Source organism: Struthio camelus, chromosome 1 (genome assembly GCF_040807025.1).
Source record: "Struthio camelus isolate bStrCam1 chromosome 1, bStrCam1.hap1, whole genome shotgun sequence".
Taxonomy (NCBI): domain Eukaryota; kingdom Metazoa; phylum Chordata; class Aves; order Struthioniformes; family Struthionidae; genus Struthio; species Struthio camelus.
In genome coordinates, this window is record NC_090942.1 from 76,234,287 (window position 1) to 76,260,947 (window position 26,661).

Here is a 26,661-nt window from a genome sequence, read left to right on the forward strand (position 1 = left end):
TCTGATATGAAATTAAGGTAAAATTGTTAAAACATGACAGGGGACGACTAGGAGCAAAGCAAAACGAGAAGCGTCCTTCACTACAGCGATTCGTTAGCACATACTCCTGGGCGGAGTATGAAGATGATCATTCTGAAACAAAGTAAGTTCAAAAAATAATCCCCAAGGGGGGTGTGTGTGGTATGGGGTGTGTGTGTGTGTGTTTTCTTATTTGTTTTGTTTTTAACAACTGTTAACTATCAACCACTTGATATCAAGTCAAGTTATTGTGTACTCTGTCAAATTTAATGCTTGATGGAAAAGTCTTGGAACTTTTGATACTTCTCTGCAGAGACAAGGGGTCAGAATCACCTCCTGAAGTACAAGAAGAGAAAGCAAGGAAAGAAAGTATCTCTGAAAAAGGGAAATGTTCATCAAAATGGAACCTAGAGTCAGCGTAAGTCTTCCCATACAGATCGTTACCAGTTAAAGCAGTGGCTGGGCGGTGGAGGTGGAAAGAGGAAGCAAAGTTGTACCTTTTAGTTTATTTGGTTGTTACTACCAACTTTTTAATCGGGAATGAGTAATCTCAGGAGCTAAAAAAGACCCCAATAGACACTAATTACTACACAGTGAGATAAAGGGGAGCCTAGTGCTCTAATGCCAGCTGTATTGAACACTATGTAATGGCTGTAACAGCTAGGCTTACTAGGTCATACTAAGATGTAGTCTTGTGAAATGATCAGGGATTTATGAAGCCTGTGCAAAGCTAACAGCAGCTTTGGCAGGAATTGAGGGTCAGGAAGCCACTAACACTAACTCTAGACTACAACAACTAATTTCTCTGGCGCTCTTAAGTCAAGGAACAGAGCGCTGTCCTAAAGAAGCATCCCTTGGAAGCCCCTAAACTTAAAATCTTGCATTACAGAAAGAAGTAGGTCATGCTTTCCCTGCAGAGGAATTGTTTATCCTCTGCAAATATCCAACTCCAAGCCCATACTTTGAGCCTTTCTGATCAAGGGGAAGATGAGACTACCTCTGTTAGCACATAAAACAGTGAACAGAGCAAGAACAAGCATCAGTTCTTTCTGCTGCTTGACAAAGGATGGAGGTACCTAGTTTCATGAGAATTTTAAGATTTGGATGCTCAGTTCAGGAAAGACATGATGAAACTTAAGGCTAGCACCTTCAGGGCTTCTTACAAGCAAGATAAGTGCTTCATGATCTGCAAGACAGCTTTTATGGTTGTTCCCCCTGCTAAGTTTTCAAGAAAAACTGAACCAACCTATGACTGACTTTTCTCTCCAGGTGCAACTTAATGTCATCCTGGGCATCTCATCTGAAGACTTCCTTTGGCAATGCTAACAAAACTCTCTGGGTTTCTGTTTCCATCCTGGTCCTGCTTGCTGCTCTCACAAGCTTCCTCACTGGGCTCTCTCTTCAAAGACCAGCAGATGCAGCACCTGTAGGAACTGGGGACTCCTGGACTTCACTACAGCAACTGTTGTGGCCATATACAGGACTCCAACACAACGGACCACCACCAGTATAACAAAGGTTCTGAGTTACAGTTTGTAAAGCTGCACTTCTGAGTTCAAGCTGACTGTATGAGAAGCTGAGATAGTATATTTAAGGCTTTTTTTTTTTTAGCATGATTTGAAATTGAGAAATACTTTTTTTTCCCCCCCTTTTCTGACAAAGTGGTTATCTTCCAAATGTCTAGAAGAGTCTCAATCCCATTCAAGTTTAGAATAAACCAGTTAGTCACTTTGAACACAACTAGCAATAAATGGGACTAAGTGGTCTAGCTATGACAGAACAGATTTTTTTTGTTTGTTTTAAAAAAAATAGAATGTTTGCATTTCAGTCATTAAAGCTATTCCAATGATTTGAATAGGAAACGATTAAAGACTTCAAATGTAACTTTATTGAAAGCTTTTGATAATAAAGTTTTAAAGGAACACATGCAGTATTTAAAAGTATGTTTAGGAATATGTTAATACTCTTGTAGCAAGGAGCAACTGATATACGGTATCAATGAACAGGAAGTTAGCTTTTTTTACTTTATCAATTGCTTCGCTGCTGGCAAAATCTTTAAGCATATGGTAGAAAGTAGAGTGAAATTCAGAGTCATCTTCTAGCTCTTCTGAAAAAGCTTCACTAGCTTCAGTGATTTTAAGCTTCTGTGCTCTCTGACCATCAAACATGTAAAGAGACCAGTCTCCATCTTTGATAGAATCTGCTTGAAGATGCTCACTTACCTATTGCAGAAAAAAATGGGCTGTAAGATTCAGCCTATGACACTGACAAAATGAATTCTAAGAGTAGACAATTGCTGTATGAGGCTTCATGTAACACAGAAACAAAATAAGGCGCTCTTTTTGGATGCCTAAAACAATATGAATGCTCTGTCCAAAGTCACACAGCCAGGTACTGCATCAACACCACAATCTTCAGTCTAGTTTGCCTCTGTAGAACGGAAGGCTTGGCCACCCTGACTCTCTTGCTGCTCCAGACTGCTGTGGAGAGAGTAACTGAGTGCAACGGCCATTATTTAGGCTTTAGTCGTTGCTCCTGAGGTTAAATACATGTATACTTTTAACTCGGAGCATGGGAGAAACGATTTCAACAGTATGGTATGCTCTGTATCTGTAAACACAATTGAGAGTATTTTTCCCTTTTTTTTTTTTTAAACTTTTTTACTAATTTTTTACCTATCATTGAGTAGTGATAGTAAAGTGAACTAAAAAGTATGTGGTTAGAAGTTCTTAAATTGTTTATTCCCTTCCTTGCAGTGGGGAACAAATGAAAACACCCATATTGCCAAGAAGAAACTTCCAGGTATTAATTGGTAATTAGATCACCAAGTCTATTCAAAGGGCCTGTAAAACAGGATGCTTAATGAAAAATCACCTTCCAGCTATATCACCTCAGCATGGGCTAAAGCCTCATTAGCTAACCTATTAATTATACATCTTTGTTACTGAGATTTGTGTCCTGTTTGAGCTCAAATTTTTGTTCCTTACAAATGTGTGAGTTCAGAAGCAGTGGAGTTTTGTTGAACGCAGGATGTTACACTAAAGCAGTATAGCACTAGATCCTAAAACTGCTGCACTAAAGGAATAGGTCAGGTTTTGAGGACAATGATTATGAAAGCGGTATAACTGACTGAAGTTATTTGTTACTTTGGTTAATTTAGTCTAAATCCACAAACCTTAAGCACTACTTGCTCTTCACCTGATTCCAGATTCCATTTGCTCCAACCGAAAGCAAAAGCAGATGCAACCAGTGCCATCTGTTGATATGCCCTAACTTCCACTAGGGGAGCCTGTAATGCAAAAATGTAAGTTAGCAAATATCTATCTGTATTATAGAAATCTAAGAGAAAGCTTACTTTAACCAGAGACTGCTCTGTTTAAACACATGCGTACATGCCAGCAGCTTCTGCACAGCAGATCATGCTTAAGGGAAGGTTTGGTTGGTTTTTTTTTTTTTTCTCTTTTTAATTGAGGTAACAAAGAAGCAAAACAAGCCGCTGTTGTCCTCACCTTTTTGTTCACGCAGACGTAACTGTGAGAATATGCTCCAGGGAAAATATTTATACCAGCCTTTTTCAGCACTACTGTTAGGTGAACTGGAGTCATCCATTTTCCTGTCAAATGGGAAAGTGCATCCTTCTGTTCTACCACGATTGAAGACAACATAACCTGATGTTCCTGTTGTACAAAGCAATGAAAGCAACTTACTGGCGATGAAAGCTATTTTCTGCTTCAGGCCTCAAGTAATTATTGCTTTTTTGCTATTCTGGATATCACATTCATCATCTACCAGCATGGTCTGTAAAATATTCATCCATGTATCTTGTGGAAAGCCCCATCACTGTAGGATTCCAGAAGTGACACTGGTGTGCTGGCTCACACCAACAATCATACCTGTTACTGTACTGATTTTATATAGCAACATGAACGTGAATAAACTTGCATAAATAACTTGCTCTTTCTAAAAGTTCAAGTAGCATAGGAGTTAGGTTGCTTGAAGTGCTTTTATTTCTTCTCTTAGCATAGTTGAGAGAGGAAGGGAGCAGTTTTTAAATCCTAAAACTTGTGAAACAGTCTTGAATTCAGTAAGAACTTAAAAGGAGTAGCACTACTGAAGTACTTCCTGAAACTCTGCAGCACAATCATGCAGCAGCTTTCTTCTAACCCATTCACAAAAAAGAATTAAAATTAAATCACCAGTACTGTTCCTTACACTGCTTGGCAACTAGGGAAGTTCCCTTTGTTTCCAATAGGGACAAAGTGAGATTCAAATCATTCTTGTGGAAGCATCTCAAATTCTTAATAAAGGACATTATATAAAATTTGTACTTTAAAAAATATATATAGCTTTATGGCAAACACATTGTTGACTGTACCTTAACTTGTATCTGAACCTCTGCAAAGGCTGTAGTAACTGTAAGTATTAATTCGTCTGTACCAGTAGGGTGCAATTCCCATGCCTGATAAGGCATGTTGAGATGAGCATCCTGGAGAAGTGCTATTGTATAAAAGGCATCCATCTCAAAAGTGACATTCCCCGTGTCTTTCTCATACGTTACGTTGCTGATGCCATCTGTTTGCCACTGTTTGCCTTCATCAAAAAAAAAAAAAAGGGAGAAAGAAAAAAAAAAAAAAAAGATAGTTAAAGCTTGTGCTTGTGCTGGGGGGAAAAAAATAGTAAAATATCTTAAGTAAGTTGGCTAATATTCAGTTATGAAAAAATAACAGGCAAAAAATAAAGAAAGAGGATCGTGTAAGGAACTTCCCCTCCCCTCATTTTACAATTAAATAGTGCAACAACTGTAAATAGTTTAAGTAAGTACAAGATTGGGCTAATTCTGACATGAAAGCTCCTTAATCTCAAAAAAACTACAAATACCAATGTAATGGTCATTTTCAACTTGCTGTCCAACAGTCCAGAAGCTCGTTTACAGTAGTAATGTCAAACATCAAATTATTTATGTTCTACTTTGTTTCATGAATGCAACATCAATGGTATTTTTCTAATAACTAGAAAAAATATATATTTTTTTAGTATTTTAAATGATTTAATACTAACACACATATGTGTTAATTTGGCTCAAAAGAGACTTTATAGTACCTCATTCTAGCAGAATTTGTTTTGTGATTATACAGGTGTACAGCTGGCTGATTTAACAGTGTAATTTTTTTTTTCCATTACCATTAAAAAGCTACAGTAAAAAGCCCCAAGCAGTCCATTGTTAAAAATAAGGCAGAAACAAAACAAAATCAAATAAAACTGGTCCCCAAACTATTTCTGGGCCTTGAATTGGCTCATATCTTTACAGCTAGAGCCTGAAAATATTCAAACTTGGGTTTAAATTTCATTACTCAAACTTAAGGTAAAGTTATGTTCTAAGCTGGTACCGGCAGGATCCCATCGTGCTATTACAGGTTCTTCAAAATATATCACGTTGTCAGAAAGCTTAAGTGTGATCCCTATTGGTGGATGTGTGCCATCTTCAGGCTCTTCTGATTCTGGGGGATATGGATAAGCCTCCAATCCAACATCAAGTACCTTTGGTAAGACAGGAAGAAAAAAGACAGCTAAAATATTTTAGTTAGTTAGAAGATGCAATACCTAGTCAGCTGTGGCATTACCTAAAATGCATATTAATATTTAAAGACTGTTAGTAGTAATGATTTGCTAACATTGCACATTTACAACAAATATTTTGTCTTTATCTGCCTTCTAAAGCTTTCACTGCCTCTTGTTTGGCTTTTAACAAACATTAAGGTGAAACGCAGCCTAATACGGAAATTGGTTTAAGATCTGCTGCAATACTCACGCCCTTCATGGAATTTACAATGTGGAAGCCTGTAGAAGGGTGACTAAAAATAGGCCTTTGAACCCCTTACGTGCTGTGGTGGCCCCTTTAAGCCAGTACCACACCGTAGGTGTAGTCATTTCTGAATAGATCCAAAGGCTCCAAACATCCAAGAGCACCTGAGAGGAAAGCGCAGTTATTGCGCCAGTTTGGCCACACAGTGTCAAAAGGCATAGACGAGGTCACATGCAATTGGTACTGCAGTTTTGTGTCCCTAGCTGGGAACGACAACCCCCATGCCTCTCTAGCTGAACACAATCTTGCTTTCTTGGGCTGTATGTTACCTCTGTGAATTTCACTTATTAATGGTTTTAGCTGCACAATTAAAAAAACAAAAACAAAAAAAAAACCCGCTGTGATATAGGTTAATGCTGCATCAGGCACCACAAGTGGGAAAACTAAGACATGCTGGCTGTACGCCACAAGCATCTTGCAGAGCCTGGAACCGAACTGAAAATAACTTTGTTACCCTCCATCTTTAAGTGATTCTTTCACATAGGAAAAAGTAAGGCCTTCTCTCTTAGCTTGTACTTCAGCAGTCACCTTTAAGAGCATTTTCCAACACAATGCTATAAAACAACTGTGCTGGCCGTGCTGATGAGCACTGATCAAGCACAGAGCTCTCTGCGTGCATGCTGACTTGTTTGCCTCTGACTGCTCTGAAAATTGGCAAGCGTAGCTGAAAAAGCATGATTTGAAAACTTAGTCTGTAAGCTCACTGCTTAGGAAATTAGCACGTGTACACCCTGTAGCGACACACCTCAGAACAGCTGTCCAGGATGATGGGAGGAAGACTGCATGAGGTGTAATATGCTTACTCACTTACCTCCACCATACTCCAGTTCTTGATTTCTTTAGCCCGAGGTGGGAGCTGTAGCACATCAATATGGTACACACCACCCACTGGTACAAACTGTCGCAAATCAACAATATTTTCATCCGTTATCTCTTCGTCCTTTTCACTGATCTCTGCCTGCATCAGTGGAATCTGAACTAAATAATAACAACATGAGTTAGCTCACTCAGTGCTTAAATTAACACAGTAAAATTTTGTATCTATCTAGCGCTAGTATTTTTTGCATTTGCACAGAAAGCCTGCGTGTGAAGGGCTTCACCTTCTGTAGTATTTCAGCACCATCTAGTGGTGTTCCACAAGCCTTTTAACAATTAACGAGGGAGAAAAAGGATATTTGGACAATGAAAAAAACCTTTCGTTTTGGTACCGAGGTTTTTAAAAGATTAATTTCTGCTCTAATTTTGTAGTCAATTCAAAATGCATCATTCAGGTTCAGCATTAAACTGAGCAAATGAATCCATCACTAACCATAGAAGAATTTCACAAGTACACAAGACTAGATTCTGGCCTGGGCCAATAAGGCTGTACTGTCATTAAAAAGGCGAGGCAAATAATAATAAATAATAGAAAGAGGTAAGGCAAGGGAAACACAAGCCACATGCTGAAGGTAAGAAAGACAGAAAATATTTAGGAACAGCAAAAGGGGCTTAATGTGTGAAACAAAATTTTCACAGAAAATTTTTACATTACAAAGATAATTTGTAATATTATTTTTGGATGTATTTATATATATAAAAAACATCATATATTAAATAGATAGATATTGTATAATACACACACACACACTTGTACATATTTATTTGTTTTACCCAATTAACTGAAAAATGTTGATACAAAGCACCAATGACATGAACAGAATGCCTAAACATGTTTTCTTAAAAATATATATATATATATATAAAAGGAATTGTACTGGATGTTACAGAAAGAGAAAGCAAGTTATTTTTAAAAAGATCAAAAAAGTGTTCAATAATGTAAAAATAGCTACTGTAAATATTATAAAAATTACATTTTAAGAAGGGAGATGATCTGAACAAACTACAAATATCTACGCAAGTTATCTTCAAGTTTTTTTTTTTTAAAAGAGTGCTGTTAATTTTATCTTAATGCCCGATTTGTTTGCACTTATTAGCATTACATAGAACTTCTACTCTACTGTATTCACAGAAGATAGATTTACAGGAAGTAAAAAAATTTTTATTACCAGCTATGGTGGTGGTTTGCACTTGAATACACTTTTAATAATAACATTTTAAAAAAATATTTAAATGCCTTCAAAAAAAAAAAAAAACAAACACTAGATGCCCTCCCAAGGTAAATTAACTTTTTAACATTTGTTCAACAAAGTTAAATTCAGAGAAGAACCTGTAGTAGTTCCTGCTGTTTTCCCTGTTGTTGCATTCCTGATTTTGCTCTTCTTTTTTCTCTTCTACATGGCCACCTGTTTTCACCGAATTTGTGGAAACTTTCAAACTCCATTCTGAAATTTGGTTGAATGGGCTTGCAAATCATTAGCATGCCAGCCACAGCATGATTTCATCAGCCTCCTCTCCTTATAAAGGTAAGCTTGAAGACATACATGTATAATTATTGCATTTCTGGGCACACACATGTTAGATAATACTAGAGTAGGGATTTTTCAAAGCCTTACAGAAATAAAATAGCAAATCCCACTGAATGATGCCTAAGTCCTTTATACACTCGTGAAAACTACCTTGTTTCGATAGCCTTTAGGTAGCAGTCTGAGGATTTGGTTACTGGGACTGTGCATAGCAAACAGTTCTTTCAAAACAAGCACCAGGCTGTACAGTTCAGCCAGTCTAGGATGAATAACTTGCAGTCATTTTATTTAAGACGGTACTAAAAAAAAACTCGTCGCCTTATTAAATCGAAGCACACCACAACACTGAAGATATTTGTAACTTATGGAGGCCAGATAAACAGTTTTAGCTCTTGGGAGGAAGGCCTCTTTTAGCAAAGTACTTCAGCATGTATCTTTGTTTAAGCACACGTTTAAGTAAAACTCAGTAATACCTACAGGACCTGAGCGCTCATCATTATGCACAATTGATTCATTACCTTCTAGAGGAGTCACTCTCACCAAACAGACTGGCAGATTTATAAAGATAGTCTGTCTCAAATACCCATAAACACTCAGATTGCAGGGACAAAATCCATCTTCCTACCTATACTTTTTCTCTCCCCCCGTTTAACAATCATTAATAGAAATGTCAACGAAACTAAGTGTTATCATGACAGCAACATATTTATAATCTTTGTTCCATTCATGTAGAGATCTATATAACAATGTTTCCCTAAGTAACATATAGCATTTAGAATAAATAATTTTGCAATGCTGCACATAAAAACTAAACAAATACCTTGTGATAGTATGTCAAAGATTTCTGATTTCTTCTCAATTTCCTCTTCTGTCTTCTCATTTATATCAGCTATGTTATGGGTACTTCCTTCGAAAGAGCTAGCACTCTAAAAAGCAAAAGACATTTTTTCACTAGGCAGAGATAGACATGTTTTAAAAAAAAAAAAGGGGGTATCATCTCCTTCAAAGCAACAGCCCAAGGAAAAACAGTTCAGTTCCATCCCTGCAGCAAGATTTGCACAGATCTTGCTATAGGGTCAAGGTTTTAGTATAGGACTATCAGGATTGAATCTACAGAGAAATCATTTTTAGCTAGCTAACTCTTTAGCTTTAGAACTGCATAAGTACCTGGAGATAAACATGTAATAATTACTTCATTTACACAACAAATTCCATCTTCAAGTACCACACAAGCATTTATAACCTTTTTAGCAGTGCGTGAACACAAATGCTAGGTTTATGCTGACTTTGCAGCTAGCAGACTGACACAAAGAAAACTTAAGCCCAGACTGACCTCAAAGCCATAATAAAATTGTGCCAAAAACCATACTTGCAGACTTAGCTTATGTCTTGCTCATGATATTTATTCTCTTTCTCATACTGTTTTCTATTTTCAAAACACTACCCTAGATTTCCGGCCAAATTTTCAACCCAGATATGAACTCATCCCTGTCATAACAGACTCCTCTGCAAGCACAGCAGTAGAACGGCATTTCTGTTTGTGATCCATGCATGTGAATCTAGGGATAGGCACCTCTTGTTTTCTGCGTATGCCTGCCAGCAAGTAGGAAGAACGTGCAGCTCCCAAAACAGCACAGAAGTTGAGGAGAAAAATGTTTTTACGCACATATGTGGGGGAACTCAAGACAGAATCAGACAGAATAAGTGCCTGCACTAGCTGAGAGAAGTGGAGTCTTGACAGGGAACTGGAAAATCACAACGATGGACCGAGAAAAAAAAAATTAAGACCTGGAAAAGAAGAGGAGAAAGAGCAAAATGAGGAGCTTGAAGCAAGTCTGAAAAATGTAGGTGAAAAGTACTTAAAAACAAATTTTGTCACCTAGAAAAGGAAACAGGAACTAAGGAAAATAGGACTTCAGGCACCGATTCACTACAAAGGTGTTGGGGGCTGATGAGGAGGAGGACAAAGATCATTCATTGCTGCAAACATGTTAAGAAGGTATAATACATGATGGTTTACAGCTATTCATGCAGAAATTTTAGATAGAGAACCCGAGTCATTTATCTACAGGTCACAGATGATATCAAAAGTAAAAGACCCAAACCCAGTAAAAACTATCCAAACAAACAAAGCTCCCAATACCCAAAGCCAACACATTCCACTAAAGCATGCAGAATAAGAGAATCACACGGCCAGAAACAGTTTTTTGAAAGCCCTCTAGTGGCAAAAGCTTCAACATATAGGAACTGAGCAACTAAATAATAGCAAAATGAAAATGTACTAAGCGCTCTAAATCCTATTTTGAACTTTACAAATTTTTCTCTCTGCAACTGAGCCTCGAGTAGCAGCATTGCAGAAGATGCTTTTGTGAGATTTCGTTTCCTACCTTTACCCCGTCAGAATGCATTTCTTCTTCAGGGGGTGCACTGGACTCTTCTTTGGGCTTCTGTTCCTCTTCTTCTGGTTCTTCTACATTCTCTTTTGAATCCACAGTTACCTCTTTGCTCTCTAAGATTTTCAACTTTGGTGCACTCTGACACTGTAGCCAAAGTGGAGATACATGATCGTAATGAGTGTGAAATATGCGAATAGCAACACTGTTCACAGCCAGTGACTTTGGAAGATCAAATCCATGCCGTACATCATAAAACACATGATTTTTGAACCTGTAAATAATGATTTAATAAATACCTTCCCTAATAAAATTGGCATGACTTATTTTTACATGTGTACCGTGTTAGTCATGAGTGTTCAAACTGTCATTCAATACTAAGCATCACCTAAGTTCCCTTCTGCCGTACGGCATAGTCTCAGAAACAGAGATCGAGAAAAAAGTTAGTGATCACCGTACATTTCCTTCCTGTCTTGTATTGACAGTTGTCATTAAGCCCTTCTGGAAAAAACCTGTAACTGCATTACAGGGATAAAGAGCTACAAAAATTTAATGGTCCCAAGCAGGAAGAAAGTAAGGCCAAAATTAAATGGCAGCTGTTCTACATAGTATACTTGTGGTAAAACAGACAAATTTAATCGGCAAATTCCTACATAGGTGAAGTCCTTAGTTATCTGCACTACATCAGTCTCAGCATCTTCCACATAAAACCCAAAGACATACACAGGCATAAAGGTAATTCTGACAATCACACATCCACCAATCCTTGTGACAGTGTGGGAAACAAGCTAAGAGAAGAGCATAGAAAGAGATCAACCTCATGTCAAATCAAGAATCTAATTTGTGAACTTAGGTTCTTTAATCTGTCAGAGTAAATATTTAAGTCCTCTTTCTTTATTTGCTCCTTGCAATTCCCACCCAAACAAAAGCAAAACTATTCAGATAATACTTATTTCCTGCTTATTCTGGCATGATTAAGCTCAGATGGCCACAGTTCTAAAAATCTTCTAGTAAAGCATAATGGTTTTTTTTATTCTAGGTTATAAATTATAGCTGTTTCCCTAGGCTGACCACAAGGCTGTAACACTACACCAGACTGGGATGTGCTGCACATCAGTCTGACAGTCCTCAGGACCCAGCCCTCTAGCTACCATAATAAAGCTTATGGCAAGGAAATTTTCCCTTACCAAAAAATAAGAGGTCCTTAGTAAAGTCTTTTTACCACGTTATTCCTCATACTTAAAGAGCGGGAAGTCTGCTCAAAAATTTTATTGAAAAATATGTCAGTAAAATGGCAATTCAGTCAATAATTCTAGATTCAGAATCAAATCTTGAGGACATTCACATCCTAGATTCTAGAATCATTTTCTTAACAGAGGAATGAGCACAAAGCACCATTCAGCACTTCGCAAAAAACTCTAAGAGCTTAGAAATTATTTGAATGCATCATCAAAAAACACTCCTTTCAAAGAAATTTCAACACTCTGCACAAGTTTCATTCTTTTACTATTTAACCAGGCTTTAAAAGTTGATCTGTCAGAAATAGCATTCTGCTGTAGCTTTTTAAAAAACATAATTTTTTTTTTCTCTCTCTCTCTCTCTCTATACACCTGTATAAAACACACTGCCTCCTTTAAAATAAAACTCTGGTGTAACCAGTACCTTCCTTAGCAACAGAGCACTATGAAATCCATCAGTTAGAGTCTGTAGATTAAATGCTATTCAACACTAAAAAGTTTACCAAAAATTGATGTTTGCTAGATCCAGGTAGAGGAAGCTAGTTATCATTTCAAATAAGAGTTTTGTATGCTGTACCTTACATTCTTCTTCAGATTTGCCCAAATACAGAGAGTAACATTTTTATCCTTTATGACTGCCTGCACATTTCCGCTGTTAGAATCTTCAGACATATTATCTGTCTACAAAAAAAGACACAACCTGTGGATTAAATCAAGTTTCCTTCTTATTCACATCACATTGATTTACCTAAATTTACATCAAAATAAATCAAAATCACATCTAGGAATAAAATTGCAGCAAACCAAGGTCAAATATGTTGTATTTATGTGCTAAAACATGGCAGTTTCAAATCTATTTGTTAAAACTTAATGTTCTTTTTCTTCCTTTGATAGTATCAACTTTGTCAGTCAAAATACTGACAAATATGGGATCTTTCACTGTCTTCTTCATGGTACTGCCCGTCTCCCTTAATCATTTGCTTTCAAGAATATTTCTATTTGCTTTCAAGAATATTTCTCAGCAGAAGCAAAATCAAGGGCTTACTGAGCAAGGAAGCACTCCTATGTCACTCTCACTGCACATATTATTTTACATTTGTCAGTATAAAACTGACAATGATGACAGTTATATTAGGAGTTTAATCCTAGACTCGCTAAAGAAAACGAAGTATTTAACATCTCAGAGAGTTATGAATGTGATCAAACATACAACTGGTTCATTAATCCTCCTATACTTTCCTTTTTTGCTTACTCCAGCAATTCTCTTTTGCTAAGCACACATGTATATGTGATTGAGCATCAAAATCAATGTTTAAAACAAGAAGCAAGATCACTACCTACACACGCAATCCAAAAAAACGATTCGCAAGTATGTTTTAATTTTTTTGCCAACAAGTAAAAAAGATTTAAACAAGACTTTAGTTTAAAAAAGAAAATCAATCATATGAACCTATTTTAAAAATTTGTACAAGGTAGCCTTAGAACCTGCTTCGTGCATTTGCAATTTTCTGTACAATCAGCTATCTTCTAAATTAAATAACAGAGACAAAACAGGGAAGAAATTTCATAGGGTGCCATTATTTCTAACCTTTTCAAATCTCACAAAAATTGTCAGTAATTGGATATTAAATGCCTTATGGGAAATTCAACTGTAATTCAATCTAAGATTTTCAGAAATACTGAAGAAATATGAGTCTGGTATCTGTTGTATACATGATTTGGAAAGTAAAACACTAATCCCTGAGACAATACAAAACCAAAAACAACCATCACAACAAAAACATTTGCAGCTAGCCTTATACACATCGTTTACATTACAACTTCAAAGCTGTAAATCTTTCTTACTTTAAGCAGGTGCTCTGTTGCTCCATTGTACTTCTGATGAAGAAGATTCTGCAAGTCCAAAATCGTTTCCTGGTACTGAACTGTTTCTTTTTCTGTTATCTCATTTGCTGGTGTGTCCAATAAAAGAAACTGCAACTTCTCAATTAACTAGAAAACATATATGATAAAACGTACTTTTGTTTTGATACCATCCATAATATACTGTGTGTTCTGTTAGAAAAGCAAGTCAAATTTGCTTCTTTTGTACTTAAACATATATTGGTTACAGAAATATCTTTCTCTATTATAGTTCTAGAAATTGTACTAAGCCAGCATTATCAAAGCTAGATAGTCGACCACTTAGAATAGTGGAAATTCCAGAATCAAGTTTACCTTCCTTCATTCCTCTAATCCAATTCCTTCATTCATTAAGCTAGGGGCTGTGAAAGTTTAGCTGAGAATGTAGACAACTGATGGGACCAATTGGTCATACGAAGAAAGTTTTGGTCAAAAATTAGTTTTAATGAAAAGCTATTATTACAACCTTATTTTTGTTTTCCAGAGTAACAATCTCAAATATGAAACATTAAAAAAGAAAATTAATAGTGAGACATGCAGCAACTACATTTTAATTCTCACGACAATCCTTAATGTGAAGTTTGGAACTCTGTAATAACACTGCTGTCTTCCATTAACCAATAATATCTAGCACCTAAATGCTTTTATAGGACTAAAGAATTTCTAGCTGGCCAAAGTTTTTGACACTGATCTATTAAAAAAAGTCTTTCATTACCATTGTACTTATTGATGTCTATCAAAACTAAACTCTTGATGGGGTTTTTATTGTTATTCACTCCTTATCTACAAATTGCACCTACTACTGTTAACAGACGCTGCACAGACAGAGGAACAATTTTTTCACATTAGCTGTATGAATTGCCTTTTATTTCTCAAGAGTTACCACAATCTTGGGAAAATATTAACTAATTTGTTTGACTCAGTGACAACTATCAGAAACTAGTATCAGCCATGAGAGAATAAATAGATCGTATCTGCTACTTTTATGTATTCTAACTGCTACTATGAAACACCTCAGAAAACATACTTGAAATGCAGCAACTTATTACTTAGCAAAGTCTTTGCCATAAAAAGTCAGTGTCCATCATCCAAAAGAGAAGAAAAATTGGCAAATTTAAGACTGTTTATGGCAGAGTTTGTAGTTTCAAAGTGGCTGAATAACAGTAAGATGACTGAGAAATTAGCATTTTAAAACATCATCTTGGCTTTCAAAATGAAGATGATAGCAGATAAAGCAGCTCACAGAACTTCTAAAACTACTATTTCAGGCTGACAGCCTGATTATTAAGGAAAATATTACAATGCTCCTATATTTGGCACATCTTTGTGCTACTGTAAGTACAAAGCATGGACATACATAATGGTGGGGGAAGGGGAGTTAAATAAAAATTAACTCTCACAGAAGGGGAAGAAACAAATTGTTTAAAATTGCCTCACTAATCATCAGCAATTGGTGGATTACATTTTGGGAACCTCTGCTCTTACATTACACTTCACGGGACGAAAATGATACACAGTGAGGCTTCTGCCCACTGAGCTGGTATGTTCTGGGTCAAGACTTTTGAAAATGTAGATAGAAGGGAAGATGGATGTTGTAATACAAGATTTTGCATCAAGCCAAGTGTGGAAACATTGCATAGCGTATGTAATGTTCATGTACATATGTAATGCTCAATCTACATATATACCCTTAAAAGCACTGGACGTTTAAAGTCAATAGCCGTCTTCTTTACACCTAACATTGAGCATTTAAGAATAAAAGGAAAAACTGAGGAAAAATTACTGACTATTGAATGTTACAGCCAATTTCAGTCATTTATCTGTAAACAAAACAACACAAAAAGAAATATTAAGGATATGTTCTGGTGACCTTAAACTGAGGAACGCCATTTTAACACTTACATTTAGCACTTCTTTTCCCTTCTCCATCACGACCCGAATGTCCTCATTTGGATCTTCACGCCATAAGCTCATGAAAGTATTTATTTCCTGTAGCACAGTTGGGTCAGGACTTCCATCACAACCAATATAATGCTCCCACTACAGAAGAAAGTTCAAAAGAAAGGCAGATATGGGCATGTGGTACAAATGATTATTGCTAATAAAAGGAAGGATTCTGAAAGAGAAATATATATAGTGACACAAACATTCACCTGCATTTAAACAGTACTGTTACATTATCTTGCTTATCGGTGATAATTTTGCCAGACAAAACTGGTTTACTCTCATACTAATGCATTAAAATACTTCTGCCCACCTAACATTCGCTGTTCATTCTTACTTATCTATCAGTGATTTCTCTTCTTCTAGGCAGAACTTGCATGCCTGCAAAAAAAATCTAATTCAGTATTTGAAACAAGTGAGGGGGTGAAAGAATAAGCGACAGAGAACAGAAATGAACTGGTGCAGGTAGAAGAGGCAGATGGTTCCCAAACTGCCAGCAAATTTAGATATGCCAATAAAATTGATGATACTGCCAGCAAAACTGAAAATTCTTCCATTGACAACACAATTGCTCAAGAGATTTCTACCCCAACATGCCTGTTTTCTTTCCTCTGCCTCTGTAACAGATTTCCTCATCCTTAGCAGCACCAATTCAGCTATTGCAGAAACCTCTGGTGGGAATGTGAAAAGGACAGAATAATCATTGGGTTTTTTTTTCCATTTTATTTTCAAATCAATTACTGGACATACTTACAGTAAATAAATAAAGTCGACAACCATAGGTTAAACCCACTTGACTCTATGCAAAAGCCTCACTTTGGCTCACTGGATCAACTTACAAACTATAATATAATTTTTTCATCCATATAATAAGATAATAACAAAACCTTACCTCTCTGTATACTGTGAAGATTAGTTAAACAATGTTACCGAACATTATGTTACAGTGTAAGTAAAATGGATTTTTTTAAAGCATAAGCTCTTGTGTAAATGTATTCCCAACCACTTCTGTAACAATTTCCACTGACTTCCAAAGGAGTGATAATAGCTAACCAAGTGCTCATTGGACTGAAAACTCCTGTACAAAAAATTGATCACTCTTCAGTAATAAAAACATCCAGTCACAATTTCTTTCTTTTTACATCTTTGCACTTAAAACAGAGATTCAGTTTCCTCAATAGGAAAGCACATCCTTAAAAATGAAAGCATTTGTTCTTTGGGAAAAAGGGTAAATTTCATGAAAATATGTACGCGTACCTGTTAATCAGAATTAAAAATAATTAGAAATCAGCTCTGAAACTTAGCATGTAGTATTATACTTTTTCTTCACCCTAAATATTCATAACAGACTAATGCAAAAGCTGGTACATCTCCAAAGTTTACCAGCATTTAAAGTGAAGATTTATTTTTAAAATAATGTTCATATTGTGCCATTACTTTTCAAAACCAAAATTTCTTATCTTTCACATTCTGAGAATGCTTTTCAGAAAAATCCATAAACTACAACTGTACTCTTTCAAAATGACTGCTAGATTCTATTGTTGACAAAGGTAATAAAGTCAGAGCCTCTCATCAACTGAACAAAGGTATTAAAAATAATCCAAATGTGGCATGATTTGTGACAGTGAAGTTATTGTAGTGCACCCTTGTGGCTATGAAAGCTAACAAAAGCAAGAGTGTAACCAGGCTTGTGAAGGGAAGCTACCATTCCCTCTGCACAGCACTCACAAAGTCACACCTGGAGTACTGTGTCCAGTTTTGGGCCCCTCAATACAAGAGAGAGAGTGGTAAATGAGAGAGTCCAGAGGAAGGCCATCGAGACAGAAGACTGGAGCACATGCCATATGAGGAAAGGCTGTGCAAGCTCTCTTTGTCAACCTGGGGAAGAGAAGGCTAAGGGAGGAGCCAACTGCAGCCTACCAGTACCTAGAGAGGGGTTACAGAGAAGAGAGAGCCAAACTTCTCAGAGGTGCACTTGGATAATGTGTCAGGACAAAGAGGCAATGGTCACAAGCTGTAACAACGGAAATTCCAATTGGATATAAAAAAAAAATTTACTGTGAGACCGGTAAAGCAGTCAAAAAGGTTACCCAGAGGTACCGTGGTATCTGCAAGCTAACCAATTTTTAAAACCCGACTGAGCACCTCGATCTAACTTCGGAGTTCGCCCTAACACGAGCAGAAGTTTGAACTAAATGCATTTCAAGTCTATTCCAAAATAATTTATCCTATGATACTAAATTTATCCTGCAGTGGCTTTGCAAGGGATTAAGTGATATATAAGACGAAAAGGAAAAACTTGTGTCCACAAGTCTATTTAACCTTATTTGGAACCAAGCTAAGTAAGTATCAGTATCAGACAGCCACTGCACGATGTTTTTGCAAGACAGAATTACAAGAGCAAAATGTGCTACTAGTGTTACTCCATACCTTATTATTTAACTTTATAGGTGTACGGTATTATTGGGTGATAATTCAGACTCCATGTATGTCACAATAAATTACTGACATTAACTCTTAGCTGCATTTTCATATATTTCCAGTATGACTATATGACTCAGGTTTCTGTTGTTTCCTTCAAAAAGTTTGGTCAACCTCTCTCCAGATGATATCCAGGAACCACTAGAACAAATGTTGTCAGTTATCTTAAATTCTACAAAAATATTTTCATGATAGAGTTTTGGGTTTTTTTTCCCTGGAATGTTTAAAACTAGAATGAACTAAAAAAAATAAATAAGAAAGGAAAAATACCAAAACATCTGAAACTACAATTATACGTCACTGCTGGGGTAAGTTGTGGGATCCTAATACTTTGATTACCCAGCCTAGGCACCTATTTGATTTCTATTAGGCTCCTTTCCGGCTGATGTGGACAGGTTTCTTTTCCATGCAAGCCAAAGAATAGAGCACAGAAGAGAATGCGCATGGCTGAGTCCTACCTTGATACAGGACTTCAAATACAGCCAACACACAAACCAAAATTCAAGAAATGCAGCATTCCTGGATCCAGTAATAGAGAGAGAGCCTAAAGTCTCTTCACTGTCTAACCTCATGAAACTGGGCAGGTTTGGAAAGCAAGTTTACCTTTGCATATGCTCTATAATCTGTTTTCCATTGTTCCGCAGATACAAACTTCTCTTCTAGTGAATGAAGTTCTGCAAGTTCAGACTCCCTTCGCTCTTGATCCTATCAAAAATATATACATCAGAGAGAGGAATTACAAATTTGGTTTACTTTCTGCAATTATCTTATATCAAAGAAAAATATTTGGGATATTTCAATGAGTTATCATTTAAATAACCCAAATACTAATAACTTGCCTTTTTATGAAACATTTAATTAGGAAGGTTGCGAGAGAGCAATATGTTATTGTCATCACATTAGCTGCAGAGCCATATGATAAACAACGCGTCATATCATTGTTCTCCACTCACTTGAACAGTTTCCATTTAATTACCACAAAACTACCTCTAATGAGAGCTGATCAAAAATGTAAGCATAGGTTGGAAGAAAGTGTGCAAGATATTTTTCCCTTCTAATTTTTACGATTTTAAATTCCTCTTTTCTTTCTAGGGGAAAAATATTATGTGAAGGACCAGAGGGACATGCAAGAGTGACTTTTTTTCCTGAGATAATACCTACAGAAAAGCAAAATTTTTGCAATATATCTCTTTTAGGGGGGAAACAGAAAAAATATTTAGATATGACCTATCGGGTATTGTCTTGAATTCCAGTCTTCTCAAATTCATACACATACATATTTGAATATACACATATATACATGCATACACAAAATTCAGTACATCTGCCCTAACACACCTTAGGTATCAAAAACAGGCAAGGCTATCTCATCTCTGTGAGTCTTTCTAAAAGAAAGCAATACTCAGCCAAACATTGGCTTAGAAAAGAATGCACTAGATATTAAAATTTCATTACCATTTCTCTTTACACGGATTGTGCTTTATTTAATTACTAATCCAACTCACTGCCTTCTCATCTTGCGGGATCTCATACAAGAGTAGCTTTCAGTGGCTTGGCTAAGATTTTTCATGACTAATTTTAACTAAGTGATGCTGGAAAGTTTCCTATACTTTCTTCCCAACACTGAGAATATGAGGAAATTCCTTTTCATTCTCACACTAAATAACTAATATTTTACAGACCTCGTTACAAGTCTAGAAACAGAAGGCTTAGAATTTTTCAATAATTATTGGGTATGAACTAACTTTTGCCTCAAGCCTTTCCCTCTGCTCTCGTTCAAGCCTCTCCTTTTCAAGTCTTGCTGCTGCTTCTTGCTGAGCTTGCAGTCGGGCTTCCTCTGAAGATTGGGAAACATATCAACAGCATAATTATATTTAGCTTAATAAAAACAGACAAATTATTTTGTTATTAGCTGTAATAGCAAAATAACTACAGCAATGTGCAACACAAACATGTATCTTTCATTGCCCAGAAAGCTTCCAAACGAGTCAAATTAATTTGAACCACAGTACTAAAACCCACAAACCCATGGCCCTACTCCTATTGGTCTGTGGCAATACAAGCAGAGAAGTGAAGCAGCAAGCTCTCTTTTTCCCCTCAGAACAGTAGCAGGAGTGTCCTTTTCCTTATCTACAACTTGAACAGACCCAGGTTCTTAATCCATTGTCTCTGGTATATCTGTTTGAGTTCAGTTCGAAGCTACTCTTCTCCTATATCCTTCGGTGGGTACCTCAAGCCTATAGTTATTTCTTCAGTGAAAGGCCTGAGGTTTTGTACATGTCTCAATGGCTGTTATTCCTCTTTCAAGATCAGTTACTCCTGATGAAATTTTCAGTTTTTCTTTTCTGCCATAGGGACTTAGTTTGAAGGACACAGGAACATACCATAAAAGGATCTGAAAGAAGGGTTGAGGAATCAGCTACTCAGTAGAGATAGAAATAAACCCAAGGGAACTAAGCTTTTTTCTAGCTTGTAGTCACGTTATCTGCCACCTCTTCAGACAACCAACTAGTATGCTGACAATAGAATTATTCTATTGGCCTTCCCTGGAAAGATTTCTTGTCAGAGATTTCTCTTGTCTACCGATAACTACACCTGAGAGGAGAAAAACAGTCCAAAACATTGTATTTCCACCTGTTGGGAATATTTCAAAAGGTAATGGCATGAAAGAGAGAAATTCTAACTCTTCCAACCATCCTCATCCCACATTCCTAGTCACAATAGAAGAAATAACTAGAGAAAAGAATACATGTTTAATAGGAAAGTGAGATGTGTGAGGCTGTTACAAGTAACATAGAATGTGGTCCACTGAAGAGAAGAGGGAATAATTGTTTGCATTCCTTAAGTGAAACAGAATGTAGATATAAGTACACTTACAGTTTGGACAGCTGCATTCTATCCACTAGGTTAAAATTAGCAATTTTGTGCAATTACATTCCCTGTAAATGAAGTACACAGTACCTTCTTCTTTCAGTCTTCTTTCTTCTTCTTCTTTCTGAATTCTCAGTCGTTCAGCTTTGCTAAGTTTGTTTTTGCCACTGGCCTTAACGTTGGAAATAAGTTAAAAGGAAACAAATGTCAACGTTACTTTAATGCATTTTGGGAGCTATTTATATTCTATAACTCTGAACTTCTAATCTCTTTCCCGAATTAAGAGTTTAGGCTCCCTACACACTCAACAAAGCCTTCAGAAAGGCAATACACATCATGGGCTCAATTATCTTCTCATTTTCATGATGCAATACATGTTATTAAAATGAACATTGTTCTATGCTAGATATTCCTCCACATGCCCACAACTTGGAAAGTATTAAATCTCTTTTTTTACCATAGAAATTTAGAAAGTGTCTGGCTTCAATCCAGTGAATAAGGGGTAGATCTACTAGGCAAGTTGATGACCCCACTTCAAGTATTTCAGAAAATACCAGGAAATGCACTTTGAGACATATGCAAGTCCAGTATTTAGAAGCATCTGAATTCACAAGACAACTGACAAACAGGATTTCATGACAGTAAAGAAAACTAACTGTAACTCCGGACAGCTAACTGTTCAAGCTGGCACTAACCTCTTTTCAAAGTGCATGACTTACCCTAGATTAACTGTATTTTAATTTTGGGTTTCTCAGAAATCATCTTCCTAATCAAGTCTTTTGCATGAAGGGAAGCAGTCTGGGTATATACTTTTGTATAACAAAAGACAAGATAAGTAACATGCATAATTTATTATCATATAACAGACTAACCAAAACAGAACACTTATTTTTATTCTGTAATTCATGGCTTTCCTAGTTTTCCCCACTGAAAATATACATAAAAATTTGGTAGTTGGAGCTGTGCATATGGGGCCAAATTATCTTCAATAGACTTGAACAGCTTGGGATTTGGAGACATTTGCTGATGGTCCATTACTTTTTTACTCCGCAGCCAAAAGGAAGATTCCCAGGTGGTTTGGGGTGGTGGAGGGGGGGAAGGGAGGAGTTGTTTTTTATGTTGGCACAGTCCTGGAACATTTAATCAAATGTGTAGGATCAGCAGTGTCACCATACAGGATCACTTAACATAAATGCACACAGAAGAAAAATAGACATTTCATATTAATATGTTAACACAAATAGCCTAAGACTGTAATCCTCATTAAGTGTGTATTTACCAAGGACCAGATTATCTTTATTCAGTTTTACTCAATGTTTACACAATTAACACTCCCATTGTATTGCAGGTATAATATGCTTGCAGTTAACGTGGTTTGATTCCATCTGGGGTTGATGAAGTAACACCAGAAGAGATTTCTGTTCCTGATGGTAGACACTCCACAGAGACAGTCTGTATGCAACAGCACAATTAAAAAAAAATAGAAGAGACTACTGTCAGGGAAAAAGAGGAGAAAGATGGGCCAGGAAGTAGATCAAAACAAGCTCATAGAGCTTGTAAAAACAAGGAGGCTGCTTTTGTACTGAATTGCAAAATGAATTTACCAGTATTGTTTATGAGTGGTAGATATAAAGCTATTTTTGTATACATGAGAAAATAAGCAATGATCTTCTGCATAGTCTCTAGCATATCAAGAAAATAAAGAGTTATAAGTCTAAACTAAGGTTTAAAGCAAAGCTATGGATGACAAAAGACAAGATATCAAGGAAAATCAAGGAGTGACTTGCATTGGGTAGTGTATCCATGCACTGACCGAATAACGGTGTTCTGCCACTGACATGCGCGGCGGAAATGAAATTAAATGCAATCATATGCATTCAAAACTTATTCAAAGTATGCATTCATCCTATGCCTCATGAATGCATCATATGCATCCATACTTATTCAAAGCAGAGAAAATACAGAACGTAAATGGGCTCAGAGGCAATGTGGAGCCCTTTCATTGTGAAAGGAGGAGACACTCATGTCATCTACTTGGGCACCTAACCTGTATTTTGTGTTTCAGAGAGCTGAAGTTAGGAGCCTAATTCCCCACACGACCACTGGTGAGAGATAAGTGCTTACAAAGGGTTGAGTCAGGTAAGATAAATGCTTAAAGCAGTATGTGTCTCCTCCAAAGCGTCATCCAGCGAGTAGCTGGATGGTATCACCATGTAAATGAGAACTAAGGATCAAAGGTATGTGTTAGGAAACCTCTCCTCCTCTGTCAGAGAAATAGGTACAAAATGCTACCAAATCAGCATAGTAGCATAGCACTGTTTTTGCAAAGGTATAAATAAGGCAATAAAGAAAGAAGTCCGATACAGCTGAAAGGGAGAGGGAGAACAGAAGAGAACTTAAGTCCAAACGCTTGCAAATGAACAAGATGGTATTACAAAGTCTTCTCACTCGTCCTACTTGAGTATTACTCATAATTTGGTAAACAGTGTTATAAGCATTCCAATTTATAGGGAACTTCAAAATTATCAGAGAGAATCTTTGTCATTCATCAAACAAAAAGTGAGTTCTGAATACTGCTATTTCACATTCTGATTCTGACTAGTATATGTGCAGATATAAATAACAACTTAGAAAACTATTCAGTGTAAATAATCTTCCATGGTAACAAACAAATACATAAATTTAACTTTGAACAGAACGGTTATCATGAAGCATGAACAAAAATAATGGTGAAAATTTAGTGCCAACAAAAATTTGTATATCCACTAGGGTGAGCACAAATCTTTTCACATTTGTTACCACAGCATTTATTTGTAAAATTCTCCTACAAGAATGTCAGTAAAAATCCACTTAATTTTGCCATTAAAGATTTGAGGGAAGGACCAGTTCCCTTTAGTTGAAAAAAACTAAATAAGTTTGGTTACTTTTCTTCCAGTGGAAACGAAAAATCAGTTTGTTTCAGTTACTTATAATCACTTTTTAGCCAACTTCTTTTCAACTTCTTATGACTTCACATAGTACTGACAAATCTGAGATGTACAATTCTACAAGGAATACATTTAAATAATTTTTTAGGGGAGGGGAGTAGAGGGACAGGCTTTAACCATTATCTTTGGAATTAAGAACAACTCATCCACAGGCAGCATAACTAATGAAGTCTGTGGACTTATGTCCTTTTTCTCCCCCACCCCACCATATTCTGCGGCCAGTCTGCTATTCAAGCCAGGACGCTGGCTCACTGCCCAGATCTCTGTTGCCAAACAAAACACACAGTGGCTGAGCTCTGCCACCTTTTCATTAGTAATCCTGCACGAATACAACTCAGCCTCCTTGCAAAACACACATAAGCTTAATGCCTTGGTGACGTCTTTCTCTCCTTCAAATTTGATTGACTAGGCAGTTCTGAAAAAAATACAGATTTGTTTTTTGGTTTTTTTAATATATAGCTTTTTTTAACTATAAAAACACATGTGCATGAAATAAGATGTCACAACATCTTTATAATAACAGTATGTCTTAAAAATATTGTTGTGTAGATGTTAAATCCAAAAGGCACGGCTACTTTCTGTAGTTCTAGCATGAAACACTGTGTAATTTTATCTACATAATTTCCAAAATAATAGAATTGTCTTGTCACGCTATCTAAATAAACATTACAAGGTACAAATTGTTGTTGCTGAACTAGAACGTATATCTACCTACCTACCTTTTTTTTCTTTTTTGGACCCTAAAAATTCAGGAAAAAAAAAAAAGAAAGAGAGCATCAGAGAGCAGGATAAAGATTATAAAGAAATAATTATAATAAGACAACAGTTCTGTAAAGTTAGGTAAGATTAATTACTGAAAAATGATAATGGCAGTAACTTCAACATTAAAAAATGTGTTTTCCATGTTTTCTGAATGGTTGATATGATGTGCTCATGTTAAAACATTAAATTATATCAGGCAATGACTTCAGTAACAAAGAAACACCACTCTTTTGTTATTCATGGGGAAACTCTGCACATGAAGTATAAAAAGGAATTACAGGGCTCCTCAGAACGATTACAACAAATAAGAGTAGATTCCAGAAAGCCAAATATCTAACACTTGCTCCCTTGTTTGGTTTAACACACAATTACTTTTTCTGTGCAATGTCTGAATACTGCCATGTGAATTTATACCTTTTCCGTGTAATTATCCACATTAGAGTATTCTATGTGGGATGGAAAGGAGAACAGGAAGAAAGAGAAGATGGGCTTTCCTGGGGAATAAATAAATGCTTGCTGCGATAAAATGATTCTCACAAGGGGCGATGTTTTAGTAAAATCCAAGCTGAATTTCATGTTTAAGAGTCACAGTGACAAACCGTATCATAAACAACTAGATCAGGGGATTGTAGAAAAGGTAATCTGCCTTTTAGAGCTAGTTAATCGCTTAAAGCATTAGTTTATGTCCTCTTGCCCGTACACTGGTGTTTCAGCAGCATACTTTAGTCTGCATGTTATCCATTTGGCTACCTAATCAGACGTGACTATGACCTCCGCTCTCGCCTTTCCTATTAAGGGCTCAAAACCCTGAGGCTACACGTGCACCAGTCAACTAAGCAGGACCGAGGCGCGACGCCGGTCTCTCGGCAGCCCCCGTGTCATCGAGGGCACGGTTTCAGGTGCTGCCATCCCGCAGGGGAGGGGCAGGAGCCGTGGCCAGGAGGCCGCGCTCAGCAGGGCCGCCCGTTGGGGCCTCCGGCGCCAGCCCCGCCGCACAGGCACGCGGCGCGGGCGGCTGTTAACGGCCACGCGGGTACCGACCCCCTTCCCCCAACAATACCGTTAACGCTCACGCGCGTGTCGATACCCCCCTCCCCAACAACCCCTGGAAACCAGGGGCCCGGGGCCAGCCGGCCCCCACCGCCGCCCTGCGGCCCGTCCCGCTCTCACCATGGCGCCGCCGCGTTGCCCGGGCGACCAGCCCCCCCCCAACACACCCACCCACCCACCACGTGCTGGCGGCCGCCAATCACCTGCCACCGCCCTCCTCCCCGCCCGCCCCCTGGCCGGCCGCTGACCTTCCGGGCGGGGCCACGAGGGGCAGGGCCTTGCCGCCTGTTACGGCTTTGCCGTAAAGCGCGCTGGCAGGGAGGTTTACGGCACGTCGCGGAGCTGGTGAGGTAGTGACCTTGGCACCGCCGGGCCGCGCCGGGCTGGGGGTCGGGCTCGCTCCCGTTGCCCCCCCCCCCCCCCCGCCCCCGGTACCGCCCCACGGGACCCCAGGTGCGCCCCGCGCGGGTGAGGGTCGTGGAAACGGCAGCAGGCTGCCCAAAGAGCCACGGACAAATAGACGTTACGAGGCCGCGGCCTTCCCGCCGCTGCCAGGCCGCGGGCAGGCGCGGGTCGGCGCCGAGAGCGCTCGCGGAGCCCCTAGCAGAGGGGCTGCTTGCAAAAACTGGGGTCGATTCCCGTTGCTTTTATTCATGAAAATTAAAAAAAAATCATTTAATGCTTAATGCATTTGTTTACCGCTACTAAGAATATTTCACACGCGTTTTGCCCTTACACGATTTCCAAAAA

General features: G+C 37.7%; 2 protein-coding genes and 1 long non-coding RNA gene across 12 annotated transcripts in view; 2 read left to right on the plus strand and 1 right to left on the minus strand.

The window, feature by feature from the left end:
- IRAG2 (inositol 1,4,5-triphosphate receptor associated 2) overlaps window positions 1–1,578 on the plus strand; it is a 38,941-nt gene extending 37,363 nt beyond the window's left edge. The window contains exons 37-39 of the mRNA XM_068949873.1: window positions 41–142; window positions 332–436; window positions 1,288–1,578. Of these exons, the coding sequence (XP_068805974.1) occupies window positions 41–142; window positions 332–436; window positions 1,288–1,531 (451 nt within the window). The 3' untranslated portion in view covers window positions 1,532–1,578. The remainder of the gene's footprint in view (window positions 1–40; window positions 143–331; window positions 437–1,287) is intronic.
- A 307-nt stretch (window positions 1,579–1,885) lies between these two features.
- On the minus strand, window positions 1,886–26,080 carry DNAI7 (dynein axonemal intermediate chain 7). 9 transcript variants are annotated; one of them, XM_068949743.1, is made up of 17 exons: window positions 26,032–26,059; window positions 24,819–24,839; window positions 22,392–22,564; window positions 21,203–21,284; window positions 19,987–20,078; window positions 18,845–18,946; window positions 15,719–15,856; window positions 13,760–13,906; window positions 12,492–12,595; window positions 10,671–10,950; window positions 9,104–9,209; window positions 6,693–6,859; window positions 5,406–5,556; window positions 4,394–4,608; window positions 3,528–3,695; window positions 3,194–3,307; window positions 1,886–2,240 (listed from the first exon to the last, which is right to left on the minus strand). In XM_068949743.1, the coding sequence occupies exons 7-17, from the start codon at window positions 15,788–15,790 to the stop codon at window positions 1,965–1,967; spliced, it is 1,800 nt and encodes a 599-aa protein (XP_068805844.1). In that variant the 5' UTR covers window positions 15,791–15,856; window positions 18,845–18,946; window positions 19,987–20,078; window positions 21,203–21,284; window positions 22,392–22,564; window positions 24,819–24,839; window positions 26,032–26,059; the 3' UTR covers window positions 1,886–1,964. The 9 variants fall into 9 exon arrangements, with proteins under 9 accessions (XP_068805844.1, XP_068805833.1, XP_068805789.1 ...); XM_068949732.1 differs by lacking the exon at window positions 24,819–24,839 and having other exon boundaries at window positions 26,032–26,080; XM_068949688.1 differs by lacking the exon at window positions 22,392–22,564 and having other exon boundaries at window positions 26,032–26,073.
- On the plus strand, window positions 3,190–10,593 carry LOC138067783 (uncharacterized). 2 transcript variants are annotated; one of them, XR_011142128.1, is made up of 4 exons: window positions 3,190–3,322; window positions 3,544–3,760; window positions 8,238–8,283; window positions 9,733–10,593. It is a non-coding gene; the product is annotated as an uncharacterized lncRNA (long non-coding RNA). The 2 variants fall into 2 exon arrangements; XR_011142129.1 differs by lacking the exon at window positions 3,544–3,760 and having other exon boundaries at window positions 3,194–3,322.
- Window positions 26,081–26,661: the final 581 nt, after the last annotated feature.